At 37.7% G+C, this 16812-nt stretch overlaps 3 protein-coding genes and 1 long non-coding RNA gene across 9 annotated transcripts in view; 1 reads left to right on the top strand and 3 right to left on the bottom strand.

The window, feature by feature from the left end:
- Positions 1 to 1541, bottom strand: part of LOC123976035 — a 33880-nt gene extending 32339 nt beyond the window's left edge. Inside the window, exon 1 of one of the 2 annotated variants that reach the window (XR_006826224.1) lies at positions 1374 to 1541. This is a non-coding gene — a long non-coding RNA (uncharacterized LOC123976035). The remainder of the gene's footprint in view (positions 1 to 1373) is intronic. The other variant, XR_006826223.1, reaches the window with a different exon arrangement.
- Positions 910 to 8553, top strand: LOC123976034 (40S ribosomal protein S19). Of its 3 annotated transcripts, none has more exons than XM_046057840.1 (6): positions 910 to 1017; positions 1398 to 1468; positions 4470 to 4570; positions 6933 to 7116; positions 7205 to 7259; positions 7995 to 8553. In XM_046057840.1, exons 2-6 carry the CDS (start codon positions 1398 to 1400, stop codon positions 8040 to 8042), a joined length of 459 nt encoding a protein of 152 aa, XP_045913796.1. In that variant the 5' UTR covers positions 910 to 1017; the 3' UTR covers positions 8043 to 8553. The 3 variants fall into 3 exon arrangements, with proteins under 3 accessions (XP_045913796.1, XP_045913793.1, XP_045913794.1); XM_046057837.1 differs by lacking the exon at positions 910 to 1017 and adding an exon at positions 1029 to 1178; XM_046057838.1 differs by lacking the exon at positions 910 to 1017 and adding an exon at positions 1052 to 1189.
- LOC123976783 (trypsin-3-like) lies at positions 8220 to 13359 on the bottom strand. Its single transcript, XM_046059127.1, has 5 exons — positions 13348 to 13359; positions 13031 to 13224; positions 11567 to 11805; positions 9669 to 9817; positions 8220 to 8785 (listed from the first exon to the last, which is right to left on the bottom strand). The coding sequence occupies exons 1-5, from the start codon at positions 13357 to 13359 to the stop codon at positions 8636 to 8638; spliced, it is 744 nt and encodes a 247-aa protein (XP_045915083.1). The 3' UTR covers positions 8220 to 8635.
- A 1590-nt stretch (positions 13360 to 14949) lies between these two features.
- kmt2ba (lysine (K)-specific methyltransferase 2Ba) overlaps positions 14950 to 16812 on the bottom strand; it is a 31743-nt gene continuing 29880 nt past the window's right edge. For all 3 annotated transcript variants that reach the window (XM_046057821.1, XM_046057819.1, XM_046057822.1), the window contains exon 36: positions 14950 to 16295. In XM_046057821.1, the coding sequence (XP_045913777.1) occupies positions 16020 to 16295 (276 nt within the window). In that variant the 3' untranslated portion in view covers positions 14950 to 16019. The remainder of the gene's footprint in view (positions 16296 to 16812) is intronic.

Raw genomic sequence — 16812 nt, 5'->3', positions numbered from 1 at the left:
GTATTTTTTTTACACTAAAGTACAAAAGTTGCTAACAAAGATACTGTAAAATTGCGAGATTCTTCAAATTACAGTTTGTGTAAAAACTAATTTTGCAGCTATGCTGAATTTTCAATTCAGTTCACAGGTTGTCTGCAGACATTGTTACAGGTTGGCTGAGTGGGTGGGATGAATGAAGCTTTGAGATAATGTTATTACCTTCACTAATGTTATGAGAACAGGGGAGAAGGAAAGCAGGCCATGGGAGGTCAAGAGAGAAATGTGCTGAAAACCTAGTTACCTTGGAAGCTTTCTCTGTGTGCTTTCTTTAGACAAACTACATTTGTGCCGGGTGTGAGGGCTTTTATTAATAAAATACTGACAGCAGTCACTGCATACTGCTTTTTTCCCCAGGAGCAGCAATCACCTTGGCAAACAGAGGCCTGGTCACCACCTTGAATCTGAAAATATGGCACATTATTCATGCTGTTGTGGCAAACAGCCAACAATGATGAAAGAAAGCAGCTATATTTTGTAAAAAAACGCTATCTCTTTATCATCCCTTTAAATGTATCATGATTTACAATAACTTATGAATTTGTTTTAGTCCATACACATTCACTGTGTCAGCCTAAAAGGAGGGAAGCTCAATTCAGCACAATAAAGACTAATAAACTGTATTTGCAGGCAGCAAATGCTCCTAGCTACGTTAACTGTTACTAACTCTCCACTGGTGGTGTCTTCCTCACTGAGGTGCTCTCTCCTGGCCTGCTGACTGCAGTAACGTTACACTTCTTGAAACCCCCTTTGGGTCTGATAAAACTTGAGAATTGGGCTAGAGGTGTGGGAACAGGTGCCACAACACTACCCTCTGCTGGGATTCAACGGGAATAGCTCACAGACTAACATTGTTTAACCATCGATTTGACACATACTGCGTGATTAAAATATAACGTTACATGCAGAACATTACCGTTAGTTTTTGAATTGCTTTGGTTTAAAGGCTGGGTTAAGCAGGACTGTGAAGCTACTGGCGAGGTAAAACAAGGCTACAGGTATCATCTATTCCTAATGAGGACAGTATTCCCTCCCTCCCTCCCTCCTCAGCATCCTTCCTGTAACTGCTTCACCGCATGAGCTAAGTTACCATCGGCTAAGCTCCATCTCCACCCTGACAATCTGACTGTCGGCTTTGCAGGGTATATAAAAAGTAACATATGTGTTATTACTTGATAATGTGAGAGCTGTATGTATGGGTAACTGTCACGTAACCTCGCAGTTACTGTAGCTAGCTAGTAGCTAACGTTAGCAACAACAAAAAAACGAGTTCCAACGGGTGCGGCGGGCGGTGCATTTTGGCTCTGTGAACATTTAAAATATAACTTTACGCTCACCTCTGTCTCCAATTTGCCTTTTAGATGCCCAGTGTCACGGTGAAAGATGTCGACCAGCAGGAGTTTGTCAGGGCTCTGTCTGCTTTCCTGAAAAAGTAAGTAAAGCTTAAAACCAGCCTACACTGCATGTCTGGCTGATATTCACCTGTCAATCACACAAGGCTGGAAATGAAGGGCGGATAATTACACTCTAAAATAAGAGTTGACCATAATGTGAAAGTAATTACTTACTTGTACTTGTATTTATTTAAAGCTGGAGATACTGATTTTCTCATTTATAACAAGTGTTAATTACATAAAACAGTGTCATTAATGTTTTATTTATTGAAATAACATAATGGTTCTTTAGAATTGCACTGTAGAGCCACTATAATTTAAGATATAAACCACAGGAAATCTCTGTTAAAAGAGATGTAAAAACTTACCATAATGTACAGTTAGGCCACCAAACCTTTTAGGCCCTATATAAATAAATACACACAAGTGTATTTTTTATAATTTGAAATAAACAAACACTTGGACAAAGAAACAACCAATCTCATAACCAATTCTGTTTTGATTGACAGATACACATTTTTTCGGAAATATAACAGTCAATGAGAAGAATGTCCTGAAATACAAACGAAAACAGCAAATACTGTCTGTATTTATTCATATGATTTCACAATCCCTTATTTCATAATCCCTTATCTAATTTCAACCATATTGGGTCTCCTTAGACACGGGCACTGATATATATATATCCTTCCTAAAGAGGATGTTGATGAAGTGGGCATTTAAAACATTCTTTAACAGAACCCAGATCCTGCGTGGTGCAACAGTAGAATATCTGAAACACAACTAACTACTCTTACTTATAATGTGACATCAGCTTGAGGTTTCAGAACACTATTAGAGAGCAAATATTGAAGACATTTGATTGTACTCACCACAGATAAAGAAATCTGTCTGTGAAATTGTTCATTTTCCTCAGAGCCTTTGAGCCAAATGAAGCATTTTCAACTGATAACAGTTATTTCTCATGATCAGAGAAGTTAATAAATTTCCTTCTAGTTACATTTTACTGCCGATAGTTGTGTGCTTTTTTAAGGGTGTCATCTTCTTTGATGTAGCCTACTATAGCACATGATGTTTGCATTGTATCAGGTTACTCGAGAGCTCTCATTCCTGCAGCTGAGATCAGGCACAGACCTGGTTCATATCTGCATAAAAGGATTGTGAGCACATTTGGATGACTATCATTTATTATAAGTATTGTAGTGATATCCTTTTAATGTTTATAGATGAGATAAGATTAACTTTATTATAGAGTACAGATACCCTATGACTTAAAATAATGCATGAAAAAACAAAAATCAAAGGTACTAATTACTTTATACACTAAGATTAATACTTACTATAATGTGTATTGAACCGTCCCAATGGAATTAAATACAAAAATTGCATTTGAGGTAATGAAAATAGGTGGTTTGTCTTGGGTCTGCAGATAGCAGTGTGACAGGATTAAATAAGTGCCATAGCAAATGTGGGTATAAATACTGTATGTGGGCTACAGTACATGTGAGAAACCACAGTAACAGCCTGGGAGTCGGCAGGGAGGCTGAGGCGGAACTCTGCGCTGTAATTTCCTTCTGAGCCTCCTAAACATCATGGATACCCAGAAGTGTTGAGATGGACCTGCCTGCAGACAAGATGGCAGACGTCAACCACAATAGTCATTCGTATACAGGACATAGACAATGAATGTGTAAGAGGAGGAGGAAGAAGAAGACAGTACTGGAGTCTGTATAGAGGTGAATGCATGGTAAAACATCTGCTGCACTTGGAGTGCATTTAGAATAGAAAATACCAACATCAATGTATAACAAATAAAACCAGGCTTTCAAACTGGCATTTTCTGGAGCTATGTTAATTTCTATGAATCAAACTATTAAATGCTCCCGTGTGTGCTAATTAATATGTTGTGTTTCCAGGTGACTGTCGAAGGATTGATAGATAGTTGAAGGATAGATAGATAGATGTACATTACACATGACTTCAAATGACATCTTGAGTGATATCTTGTTTTTTCTTAAGAATTAAGAGAATTAAAAGATACTTTTAAAAGTAGCTAAAGAAATATTTATGTAGTTCAGCTGAGATAAGCTTTACAGTGTTACTTATCTTACTGGGAATTTTTATGCAACTAATAATTTACATGACTGCTTACTGGGGTATAATGTTATCAATAACATACAGGCTAGCGGGTTTAGAGGGAGTGCTTACAAAGGTGTGTGATTATGATATGACTACACCATACTGCCAAAAACTTTTTACTCTCCATAAACTTTGTTAATTTTTGGTTAAGGTCACATATGGGTTGAAAATGTGGGTGTCCTTCAGTCTGGTAAACAGAAACTCTGAAATCCACAATTTTTCTTTTCAACCATTTATTGAAAAAAACATCTTGATCAAATACAAAATGGTTAAAATTCTAACAAAATAAGCTACTTTAAACATAATACACAAGAATGATAAACACAAGAAGCACGGCAAGAATGGTAAGCATCATGGTAAGCATGGTGAAAGACTAGTGTGCTTTTAAGAGCTGCTTATTCTTTATTGTCTAAATGGCTCAGCTTCTACAAACTTTTCATCTGTTACAAGCAGCTGTGTACAAAATCAACACTCCAATTTTTAAACGTCTTTTAAAAAAACAAGAAACCTACTTTTATTGTTTCAAATATCAAAAATTAACCAGAGATAATGGGAAAGGAAGAACAGTTGGTTGTTAGTAACTAAATAAATACATACTTTCACTCTATGTCTGATGAATTAATAGAAGAACCTTCACAAGCTCTGGTGGAGAGAAAACATCATACATGAACTTCATTTATTCCTCTTCAGTAGCAGTAAACAACAACAACACACAGGCAACATTTAGGACTGACAAACAGGCTGCAAGAAACAGCATAGCAGCCACTCCTAGAGCAGCATTGCTCCACTACAACACAGGTAGCCTACCTACACACATATGCGTTGAATGAATCCCATTTTCGTGTGCCTTATGTTGTTTGAGGAAACGGTCCATCACATGAACTGATAATTGATTTTCAGGTCTGGCAAACTGAAAGTCCCAGAATGGGTTGACACTGTGAAGCTCGCCAGGCACAAGGAGCTGGCTCCCTGCGATGACAATTGGTTTTACACCAGAGCAGGTTGGTTATGCTGGAAGTGTTTCCCATACATCAATTCATCTGTTGCAGCTGAAACGATGAGTCGAGCAATTAATTGGTTGGCAGTAAATATTATTAAGAGCTTTTATTTTAGTAGTTGATTATTCTTTCAAATATTTTACCAAATATAAATGCAAATTTTAAAAGCAGTTGAATCCAGCTTCTCTAATGTTAGGATTTGCATCTCTTTTTAAAACAAATCTCAAACTGTACATTTTATAGACTTGCTTGATTCATCTGAACTGAAAATATTAATTAGAAATTAAATAGTTGTAAAATTATTTATTTTATTTGTAAATTACGGAAGCCCTAAGTGGCCATCCATTCAAATATATTTCTTATTCTGTTTTCCTGTGATAACGGGATAATTATCTCAAGATAAAAAAACAGTAGTTTTACACAGGGGTTGGCAGGAATGTTTCTTAATGATAATTTCAAAGAGGTTTTCATTGTCAGTGAGTAGCTCAGTTGGTAAGGCAAGGCAAGTTTATTTGTATAGCACATTTCAACAACAAGGTAATTCAAAGTGCTTTACATACAACATAAAAGCAACAAAGGGAAATAAAAAAAATGAAACACATTATAAAAACAGGATAAAAAACAGGGTAAAACAGGACAGTAAAAGTTACAGTGCAGTGTACAATCAGGGCACTGAAAATCTAAAAACAAAGAAAATGAAAACCGGACATTACAGTGCAGTGAAAGGTACCAATCTATGGCTTTAATTGAATTAATTAAAAGCGTGGTAAAAAGAAAAGTCTTCACTCTTAATTTAAAAGAATTGACAGTTTCAGCAGACCTGCAGTTATCTGGGAGTTTGTTCCAGATATACGGAGCATAATAACTGAACGCTGCTTTTCCATGTTTAGTTTTGACTCTGGGGACAGAAAGCAGACCTGCCCCAGATGACCTGAGAGGTCTGGATGGTTCATAACGAAGCAGAAGATCAGAAATGTATTTTGGCCCTAAACCATTTTGTGCTTTATAAACTAACAGCAGGATTTTAAAATCCATTCTCTGACACACAGGAAGCCAATGTAAAGAACTGGAGTGATGTGATCCACTTTTTTGATCTTAGCAAGGACTCGAGCAGCAGCGTTCTCAATCAGCTGCAGCTGTCTAATGGATTTCTTAAGGAGCCCTGTAAAGACACCGTTAACAGTAGTCGAGTCGACTGAAGATAAATGCATGGATAAGTCCTCTAATCCGTGATATATTCTTCGGGTGATAGTAGGCTGACTTTGTAATTGTCAATGTGGCTCCTTAGATTCAGGTCTGAGTCCATGACTACACCAAGATTTCTGGCTTGGTATGTGGTTCTTATCATTACCGATTGAAGCTGAGCACTGACTTCCAATCGTTCCTCCCTGGCTCCAAAAACAATAACTTCAGTTTTATCTTTGCTCAATTGAAGAAAATTCTGGCACATCCAATCGTTTACCTGCTCAACACAGTCACTCAGTGCCTGTATGGGATCATAGTCCCCTGGTGATATTGTTATGTAAATAATGGTAGAGCACAGGACTCCCAGTCAAAGGGGTTGCGTGTTTGATCCTCACTTAAGACCAAATTTTTATGTTTTTTATAATCCTCTTCAACAAAGTTCTTATGAGGAGACTGTTTCACATGCTCGCAATAAAGCATGTGCTGGACTTTGTGCATCCCAGCAATTGGTCCAAATCCATCAACCCATGGACTATTCATTTTATTCAGTCCCAGGCAGAGGAAATTCCTGTGCTTCTCATTCAGTAGAATCCATTTAACGTTCCACATTTCCTGACGGCTACTTCAGAACCTTTGAAATAGCCGTCGGGAAATGTGTGATTGGATTCCCCTGAATCTCTTTGTATCTCTTTATATATCATGGAAAGTTGGATTTTAACATGCAATCCTTTGGTTTGTTATCTTGAGAAAATTATCCGTTATCACAGGAAAATTGAGTAAAAGAAATATTTGAATGGATGGCCGCTTAGGACCTCCGTTGTAAATACTTTTATCCTACCGTTTAGAATCCATGTGATATTTGATTATGCCCAAAGCACTTGTGTAATATTGGTACATACTGGTACAATACTGGTACATACTGGTACATACTGGTACATACTGGTACATACTGGTACAATATATACAATAAATGCATATGCACACGATCCTCTCTCAGGTGCTTTGTATGTTATCTACTCAGGCATATTGACCCACAATAGCATAAGAGTCTGCAGAGACAAATGTCACATATTTGATAAGCTGGAATGTTTGATTTTGTGGGTGAACAAGTCAGGAGGGTTACAGACAAGACAAGCAAATATTGCACCATATACTGTCTACTATTTGTACGTCTCATCAGCATCCACAGCTCGTCACCTATACCTGCGAGGAGGGGTCGGCGTGGGCTCCATGATCAAGGTCTACGGAGGGCGTCAGAGGAATGGTGTATGCCCCGCCCACTTCAGCGTGGGCTCCAGGAACGTGGCGAGGAAGGTCCTCCAAGCTCTGGAGGGCCTCAAGATGGCAGAGAAGGACCCAAATGGGTGAGAGAGAGGGATGCTGTGAGACTTAAGAAGGGATTTGAATAAGTGATGGATGTGTGTTTTTTTTATTTTTATCATGTGGTTACAGTGGACGGAGACTCACATCTCAGGGCCAGAGAGATCTGGATCGGATCGCTGGTCAGGTGCGTGCTTGGACTTTGAATAGATGTAGTACATTTATATGCATGAGCCAACTTGAAGATTCTGTTGTTATCCTGTCCAAAATTATCTTGGTATATATTATTTCAGTAATTACTTAAGTAAGATGAAAGTCAGTAATACATCAGACTTTAAAGAGCATCCTAAAAAATCTTCAGAATAGCCTATCTATTCAGATTCAAATTGTACATACTATCAATTTCACTCAATTGATACTATAATTAAGTGACCATACATATAATTTACTATCTAAAAAGTGGATATAGTGTTACATTACTCTTAAATGACATAACATTTAAATAATTTGACTAAAACACATTTTAAACAAAAAGGTAAGAAGAACATGTGTCAGCTCATTAAAAAACAACAGTCATTTTGTAGATCATTCCTAAGTGACTTGTGCATTTAGACTCAATAGAAACACAAGCTAGATGACATGATTGCCCAACACCTTAGTAAGACAGTTGATGTTGGTTTTAGATGCATGTGTATGTCTACCTGTGTGGCACAAGAAGAGCTCCCTATTGTGGTCTCTGTCAATAATTGCCATAAAGACAATGATTAAACTACCAACTATGCTGAAATGTTTGCATTTCTGTAGTTAAGTTAGATATTTATTGACCCTGAATTATTTTCATGACCAGTGCACATGCTTCATCGTGCTTTGATACGGCATGACTCCCCTCTGATCCCTCTGTCTATTTCCTTTGTATGTTTAGGTTGCCTCGGCAAACAAGAAACAGCGGAGTTTACAAAGCGCCATCTGAGGAATGCATGCAAAGAATCCAGACACGTGAAATGCAGAAATGCCTTACTGCTTATTTACTCGAGTTTGCTTGTCTCCCATATCACTCCAGTGCCCACAGTAGCCGAGTGCTAAAGGCAGTTCATAGAGATGCATGTGTCTATGGTAAAATAAGTATAAATTAATTAAAATACATGGATGTTTTCCAACAGTTTTTTATTTAAAATTCATTATGAATTTTAAGACAGCACTGGCCTTGTGACAGCAAAACAGAATGAACACAGAAGCACCGACAATACAGTATTACCAAGCAAGAGCATGCTAATATTGTTTTGCCAACAATCATAAAACTCAATGTGGTAAAACCAAACAAATGCAATGGATACTAATGGATATTTTATTCATTTATCCAATTCTTTGTCTTAACTGTTGGTTACAGAATATTATGCCTAAACATGTTATTTATGAGATGTACTGTATATGAATGACTCAATAATACAGGTGTTCCAAATAAACACAATATGGGCACTGAGTGTGGTGTCAGCTTGCACGTGGGTTTATGGCTGACACGTGGGTTTATGGCTGACACGTGGGTTTATGGCTGACTGTATGCGTTTAGTTGTTGCTCATGATGGTGCTGATCCAGCTGTTGTAGCGGCACACACGGGCGTAGACGTTGGGGTGTCCCTGCATGGCGCAGTCATAACCCCAGGACACGATTCCCTGCAGCTGACCATTACACACCAGATGTCCACCAGAGTCTCCCTGCAAACACAAGCAAAATAAGAGTAACAGGGGTTTAAATGTTATCGGAAGTGGTCACAGTGAACGCATGAAACGTTCTGGTATTATGGTGAGCACAGTGACTCAAAAAGAAGAGGCAACACACCTTTCTGCAAATGTTTGTATTAAAGAGTAATTTAACACTGTGCTGAAAAGCATTGTTTTGCTGCCCTCTCTGGTTTCAAGCCAGTTTCACCTTTGGGTGTGGTCAGATGATTAAACTTTTTAGTGAGGAAAAAATATATTTTCTTATCATTACTGTTGATAATCAAAACTAGGAGCTGGTGGGTGTACAATTTTCTTTCCCAGCATAGGTAAAATATAAAAATATATATATTGTAATATAGTGTATTTTCTCAACAATCAATTGAGAAATAGTTTATAGATTAAATAATAAGATAGGTATGTCTGTTTTTTTGTTAATCCAGTGAATTAAATTCTCAACAAATGGAATCATCACACTGATTTAAAACTCCTGTAAATCCAGTACTGCCTGAAAGCAGTCCCGTATACCGATTTGCGGCATTGCCCACAATGACCTAATTCACTAAAAAACCAGAAGAGGGAACATGTTCAGAGGGTTAACGTGTCTCTTGCAATACTGTTTCATCATCTCATCGAAACAGACAGCAGCCTGTTGTAATAAATAAAGTGGGGACACTATGAAAATGTATCCCTCTGTTTTTAATTATAACATATAGTGAAGTTGTGTATCATTTGCATTTAGGAGTAAGTCGAGGCTCAGTGAAAAATAAGTGCTATACAGTCCACCACCGGGTCCCAGGCTCTTTGTACTGCTGGAAGAAATGCACACTCATGCACCACCCTACTCCCTGCGTGTTCCCTTTGGTTTATTCCAACTCACTTGGCAGCTGCTGGCACCTCCATGCATGAATCCAGAGCAAACCATGTTCTCGGTGAAGAGGTGGGAGTAGGCGTTCCTGCAGATCCTGTCGTCGATGATGGGCTGCTTCAGGCACTGCAGCCTGTCAGGAAAATCATCTGGGGAGCGAGAAGGCAAGTCTCAGTACTGTACCCACCATTATGTAAATACTACATTTACTCTGTGACATGGGAATAATGTGGTATTAAGTATGAGTAATCTAGTGATCAGTTTATTTGTAGATGGAAAATTAATGGACTCATGTTTAGCAAATTAATCCTTTATTTATCAAGTGAAAAGTTTGGGGTTTGCCACTTCTCTAATGTGAAGATTTGCTGCTTTCCTCTGTTTTATATCACTGGGTAGTTTTTAAAAAGAAATCTGAAAATTTATGGACAATGATTAAAAAAAAAATCACTGAAACTAGTCAATAAATAAACTAATTTCTTGCAGCATTCATTTGTTGGAGCCCCAAATGATGAGGTCTACAGCTGCTTGTCACAGTGTATGATTGAAAAACACAACAGTAGACTAGGCCTTTAATGCAAAGTGTGTGAAATCTATTTAGTATTGCACTTTAGTGTTGCAAGCCGTTTTCATTTTGTATTTATAACTTAAAACTTACTAGTGGCTATTTAAAAGCTACTAGTACTTATTTATTAGTAACTAATAACTATTCCATTAGCTAACTATTTCCGTTTTACTAGCAACAATTGATTGGATACTAGTACTTAATTTTCAGTGACTAGTAACTATTTTGTAGTTTCCAATTGCAGATTTTTGCCATTGAAATCAATGGGCTCTGCAGTTCAGATATCACCTATTCATTATTTACTAGTAACTATTTCCATTTTATTAGTATGTATTATTTAAATACTAGTACCAATTCCTTAGTAAGTAGTCATTCATTAATGACTAGTAAAATGGCTTATTGACAGTAACATTTTAATTTTTGCTACTAAGAATGGAATTTACCCTACTAGTAACTAAAAAATAAGAACTAGTATCTAAATAGTAGACACTAGTAAAATGGAAATGACTACTAGTATTCAAATAGTTACTCATAATAATGAATAGGTGATATCTGAACTGCAGAGCCCCATAGATTTCAATGGCAAAAATATGCAATTGGTAACTTAAAAAATAGTTACTAGTAACTAATGGAATAGTCACTAGTAACAAATAATAAATAAGTAGGCCTACTAGCACGGGTGGACTGGCCATTGTGGCGTTCGGGAGCAAATGCATTGTAGTTTTTGAGTATACTTAAGTATTTTAGTCCTCTGACTGACTCAGGCTTGCCTGACCTGGTCTTGTTCAGTGCAGAGCTGCCTTGCTTATACAAACTGAAGAGGCAGGTGTCATCCTGAAGTTTCTTGAAGGTCTTCAGCATAATCTGATTCACTGTATACAAGAAAAACACTAATACTTTAAATAACTATTAAAATAAAAATAAATAAAAAATTAAAATAACTGCTAAAAATATTTATGCCCGCCCCCAAAAGGGCGCTCGCATAAAAAGCCTCTCTGTCTCAGAGTCCCGGGCTGAATTTCAGTCCCAGTACATCCCTGACTACTAGTTGCTTTTAAATAGCCATTAGTAAGTAAGTAAAGAATAAATATTAAAACGAGTTGCCATACTTTAGGGGGACTTGTGAAAAGCAACCCTTTCATTGGGCTTTTTTCTTATGTGATCAGGACTCATTCACATACACAGTGACAAGGTTAGGCTGTTCAGGGTTGCAGCCGTTTATCACGTCTGTTTTCTTCGAATATCTCAAATATATGCATGAGTCATTCTACATCATCATTTGAGACCACTCTTAACAACCTCTCTTCTCTTTGTCTCCCGGCTTTCAGATTACTGCCGTTGGCGGACATGTTGCCCCACCTGGACACCAAGCAGTTCTCGTCGGCCACGGGGCAGCGAGAGGGCAGGGCCACCGTCTGGACGTCGCTGTTGAGGGTGGCGGGGCGGCTCAGTTTGATCAGCATGATGTCGATGTCCAGGTTGTTGCTGTTGTACTGGGGGTGCTTGATCAGCTTGGCAGCATCAATCCACTGCTCTGTGCCCTCATTCGCAGAGATGTTGTGCTCACCAAGACGGACCTGGACACGGCTAGTGAAGGTAGGAAAGTTAGATGGTTTAAAAATCACTTTTTTCTTAAAATTGATTTCTTCATACTGTATTTATTTAAAGATATTACACAATTAACAATGACCAAGTAGAGAGGAGTGTTTTAAATTGAGAAAGGGTGTGTTTTATTTCTTATTAATTAATTTTAATTTGTAGATATGGATATTGTGTTTTTTTAATTCTCCAAGAGCATCTCCTAATAAAGTTCAGAATCAGGAAGAGCATACAAGTACGAGGAATTTGGTTTAGTGATAACGTGGGCTATATGCCTATAGGTAGGACTAGACAAATAAATGTAAAATAGGCTATTTAAATATGGAATAAACAGATACACAAGTTTTAAAAGAATAATAACTATGTGCAGAGAAAGGGCAATGTGGCAGATATTTATGTACATTACTCAGGGCTTGTGTTGTGCAGACTTATTACAGAGGAGAGGATATTAAAATATAGAAACATAGAAGAATATAGAATAATAATAAGGAATGTGAGTTAGAGAAGCAATTGGCCTATGTTGTATTTTGTGTAGATCAGCTGCTCACACAAGTTGAACATTCTGGTGCCACAGTTCATTTAGCTAAATGACATTGTTACATCCACCATTTTGTCAGATTTCAGACCAAGCAAATATTGACAGGCATCTTTTATATACTCCCCATATGTCCTGTCTTTGGAGCATAATATGTTGGTACTCTTTCTATTATAGTTTTTTTGTAAATGTTGCGTTGTAGTTTGTTGTTTTCCTCCTGGTTTACTGCTATCCATTATCATACTAAGCTAGCAGTCAAGGGCAAAAAACATATTTTAATAAAATGTTAGTTATTGTTGGGCTAACTGTTATCTATTTAAATTATACTCAGGTAAACAATTTTTATTTATACTTTCTTAATAAATTACTGTGTTATAATCCTATAGTGACTAAATGTTGATCTTTCACTGGTGGTAAATTTGTTCCTCATGGCATGAGGCTCAACTATTTTCCTTGATACTGTACTAACTCATTTTACATGACCTTGTTACTCTTGGTGGTGTTACTCTTGTTTTAGGTGTATAATCTTTTTCAGTTTAACTATTAACTTTAAAGGTCAAAACCTGTTTTCAACCCTTACTGGAAGCTGGTTTAGCTTTTAAATCTAAGTCTCATCCTTCAATACCCTTTGTTGCAGGGCACAAAGTTACCTTTCAAAATGTGAGTTCCCCTACTTACGACTTGTAGCAGTGAGCAGCAGACACCACCCACTGGCTGGAGATAAGGGATCCGCCGCAGAAGTGGTATCCAGCGTTCAGAGACACCTGGTATGGAACAGAGCGTCTTGGACACTCGTACCCTCCGACAATCTTTTCATCTTCAGCTGCTGCAACTGAAACAGCATGTGAAGTACAATATGACAAATGGATAACCTAGAATTACTTGAGTGTTGCAATGAATGAAAAAATACTCAAGTAAGAGTAAATTCAAAACAGGAGATTGAAATATCATTTGGTTAGTCTCTTACATGCTGCTCCGAGCAAAGCCAGGAATACCAGGGCCTTCATGGTGACTTTCCTCTGAATGGAACACAGTGTAACTCTTTATGTACACCTGTCTTTCCCTTTACGTTCCAAATTTCACAAGGTCAGAAAGTTACAACGCAAAACTCTGTTCTGGGAAAGAGCCACATGGCTGAAGGCAGCAGCAAGACCTTGAGTGATAGCAAAACTAAACGATAAAACTCCCAGCCCACTTTAAGCAACTTCTGATTGAGCAGTGCTCTTGCTTCTTGACAGTTACAGTATGTAATCAGCAATTATGTGATTGCCTAATATGCACAGGTTCAAGTGTGTAACTTTCATAGCTAAAATCTTACTGGTAGTCAGACATAAACTCATTGGTATGGGTGTCAGGATACATGGTGAAATACAATGGCTTACACAACAATATGCCTGAGAGCACTTCACCATTTGCAGGTGTCACTGGTCTCAACTCAGCAGTGGGCTGCAGGCACATTCAAGAGGTTTCTCAGTAATCAAAAACCTGATAAGACTGTTCCAAAACTGCAGAAGTAACACAGGAATGGCATCTAGATATATAGATAAAATCTTAAAGGGTTGTCACACCAAATATTGATTTGATTTAGATTTGTTAATTGAAAAATATATTAACATGTCTGTTTTTGAAAGCACTCTTACTTTACAGCATTTTTTCCACAACAGCCTAAAACCTTTGCACAGTACTGTATATGTACATGTCCATCTTTCACTTTTACTTTTCTATCCAGTAGAACTGACATCTACTCAAACATGGGTTATATATGTGTATAGTTTAGACAATTATTGCATTGTGGGGTTTATTTTCCTTTGGTTCAGTGGTCATATTGAGTTGCGAAAAAGGATTTTCATATCACATTTACACACATTGAAAATGTATTGCATTGACATTATGTACATTCACCTAAGGATTACAAGTGATATTTTCATTTAAGTAATTTAATATTTACTTATTGGTAAAAACATTGGCAAAGGGAAGGTAGGTTTTGAACATGTAAAGTTTTTATTGAACATAAATTAAAAAAAAGAATTTTAGGTAAAAAAATATTTAACAGGTTTAGAAATTCTTTATACAACTATGTACAGACAAGGATCAATAGTGAGCTGATAAAGTAAAAGCTATGCGTGTCAAATTCAATTATTAATCCTAAAACACAAAACATACATCCACAGCATTCAGCCTTCAACCTAATCTCTAGGATCCTATCTTCATCCATTAGTTGGGTGTGGTTGCACACAGAAGGGAATGAGCACAAATGGTGGCCACCTATTCTTACAAAATAATTGCAGGCATAATAGCAAGTCAGTTTTAATATTGTTGATGTTATTTGTTTTCATACTATCAAGATGTAATGATTACAAAGATTGAACAATAAGAAAATGAGGTGAAGCGGTTTTTCACCAAATGTGTTCTGTAATTAAATTAAATCTTGCTTCATGACACCTTTGAGGTAGTACACCTGTGAGAGACAAAAAACCAAGAGAAAGAGGGTGCAAAACTGCCTAAAAAAAAAAAAAAGTGTAAAAGATTAACTTAATTACCATTACTCAGCAATAGCTTCATTTATATTAGTGAGCCTTCACTTACAAAAAACAAAGTTAAAAGCTCAAACACATTTATTTCCATCAGCTTGTTGAATATACATTTATTGTTCAAATATACAAAAATACAAAAAAGGTATATAAGGGACTGTGCAAGATCACTATATTCAGTTTGTGCCCGCATCAAGGAAACTCTCCCTCATAGACCTTAAAATATACAAACAGCACAAATTAACAAATAAAGAACAGACTGTAAGAGCAGGATAAAAGCATTTAGATCACAGCATCTCTGCCGTCACAAATAAAATCAGAAAATTTCAACTGAAAGGTGGGAAAAAGGTTTGGGTGACTATTAAAACTACGTTTTGGGGGTAAATGTCACCAGCACCTAAAATATTGGAGTCCCTGCTCACAAGACTTGTGGTATCCAGAGTGAGGTTAAAATTTAGCTGCACTACAATGTACACAAGATGCCTCGAGTCAAATGTGTTTGATTTGCTCCGAAGTAAAATTAGTCCCGTCTGCTGCGACACCAGTGCTGCCAGCGGAGGTCGTGTCAAAGTGAGGTGTTACTTCTACCTTCTCTGTGACCTTGTATTTAAAAAGACACACTGTCTCCAGCATAATAAAAGACCCCCCTTTACAGAGTAATACCTGATGTGAGGTTATTTTAGTTTGCACTGCTTGTAGCTGGTAATATTTGCCTCCCCAGTAACCTTGGCTACTGACGACAAATTCAACAACGTAAAACTGAGAGAACGGGGTTGTGTGAGATGGTAAAAGTAGTGCATTTTCATGAACTGAACTGCACTTCCTGACAGACTAACAATCCAGCAGTCTGAAATCACATAAATATTAATCCCAAACTCTGACAAATGGCTCTAATCTGGTTTCCGACTGTCAACAGCAGTTCAGAGGACAGAAATGAACAAACACGCCATCCTCGATCAGTCTGTGAATTAACCTTCCAACAAAGTAAAGACTTTCAGTAGATCAGGTCTGTGTGTGTCAGCGACCACACACTTTAAGTCACAACAGTCGCCTTTTTCATTTCATCAAAGCCCACCTCCTGAATTCAAGTGCATTAGACAAGATGGCTGTTGGTATGCGGGGTGTGTATGCGTGTACTAATTCAGGAAGCGACGGCAGCGTCTCGCCCCGCAGTTGCAGTGTAGCTTGCTGTTCTCGTCCTCGATGGGGAACTTGTAGTCGTAGGTCAGCTCTTCACCCCGGTAGATCTTCCTCAGGGCGAAGATGACTATGTGCTTGCGGCCGTCCACATTGATGACACGAGAGTAGCAGTTCGGCTCGCACGAGTGGTTGATGAAGCGAGCTGCGTTGCCTTGCATCGTCGCGTCCACCACGTCAAAGTCGTCGATGCGGAACATGTAGCAGCCGATGCCCTGATGGAGAGTCATTAAACAACAGTCACTATTTTCACATTTGCAGTGCATTCAACAGCTTAAAGAGGTGGTATTATGCTCATTTTGACTTGACATGGACTTGAAGCTTCTACAGGTTACAGCATATACTATCGTATCACAACTTCATAGCTAGTGGTAAGTCTATATTGGATGGTTATGAAATTATGGCTCATAATCAAAATCCCAATACAATATAAAAATGGGATTTTTACATCCGGAACCTCCCTGTTAAGCTCTATTGCTGTTCTGTTTGATTTCAGATAAAGGAAGCATTTGCTGTAGGAATGGCTGTTGTCAACTGGACTGAAATATTCAAGGACTAAAAACTCAGCTACAACTAATGTGAAGGTATGTTTTCACCTGAAGCAAGTCCATCGTTGTTTTAAGGTATTTGATCGTTACCAGGTACACATGCACAGTAAATCACTAATTTCTTCAACACGGGCTACCAAAAGCGGTAGCTCACATCAGTTTAAGTCTCAATGTTTTTCTTATA

The sequence above is a fragment of the Micropterus dolomieu genome, linkage group LG09 (genome assembly GCF_021292245.1).
Source record: "Micropterus dolomieu isolate WLL.071019.BEF.003 ecotype Adirondacks linkage group LG09, ASM2129224v1, whole genome shotgun sequence".
Taxonomy (NCBI): domain Eukaryota; kingdom Metazoa; phylum Chordata; class Actinopteri; order Centrarchiformes; family Centrarchidae; genus Micropterus; species Micropterus dolomieu.
This window is presented reverse-complemented; position numbering and strand designations above follow the sequence as displayed.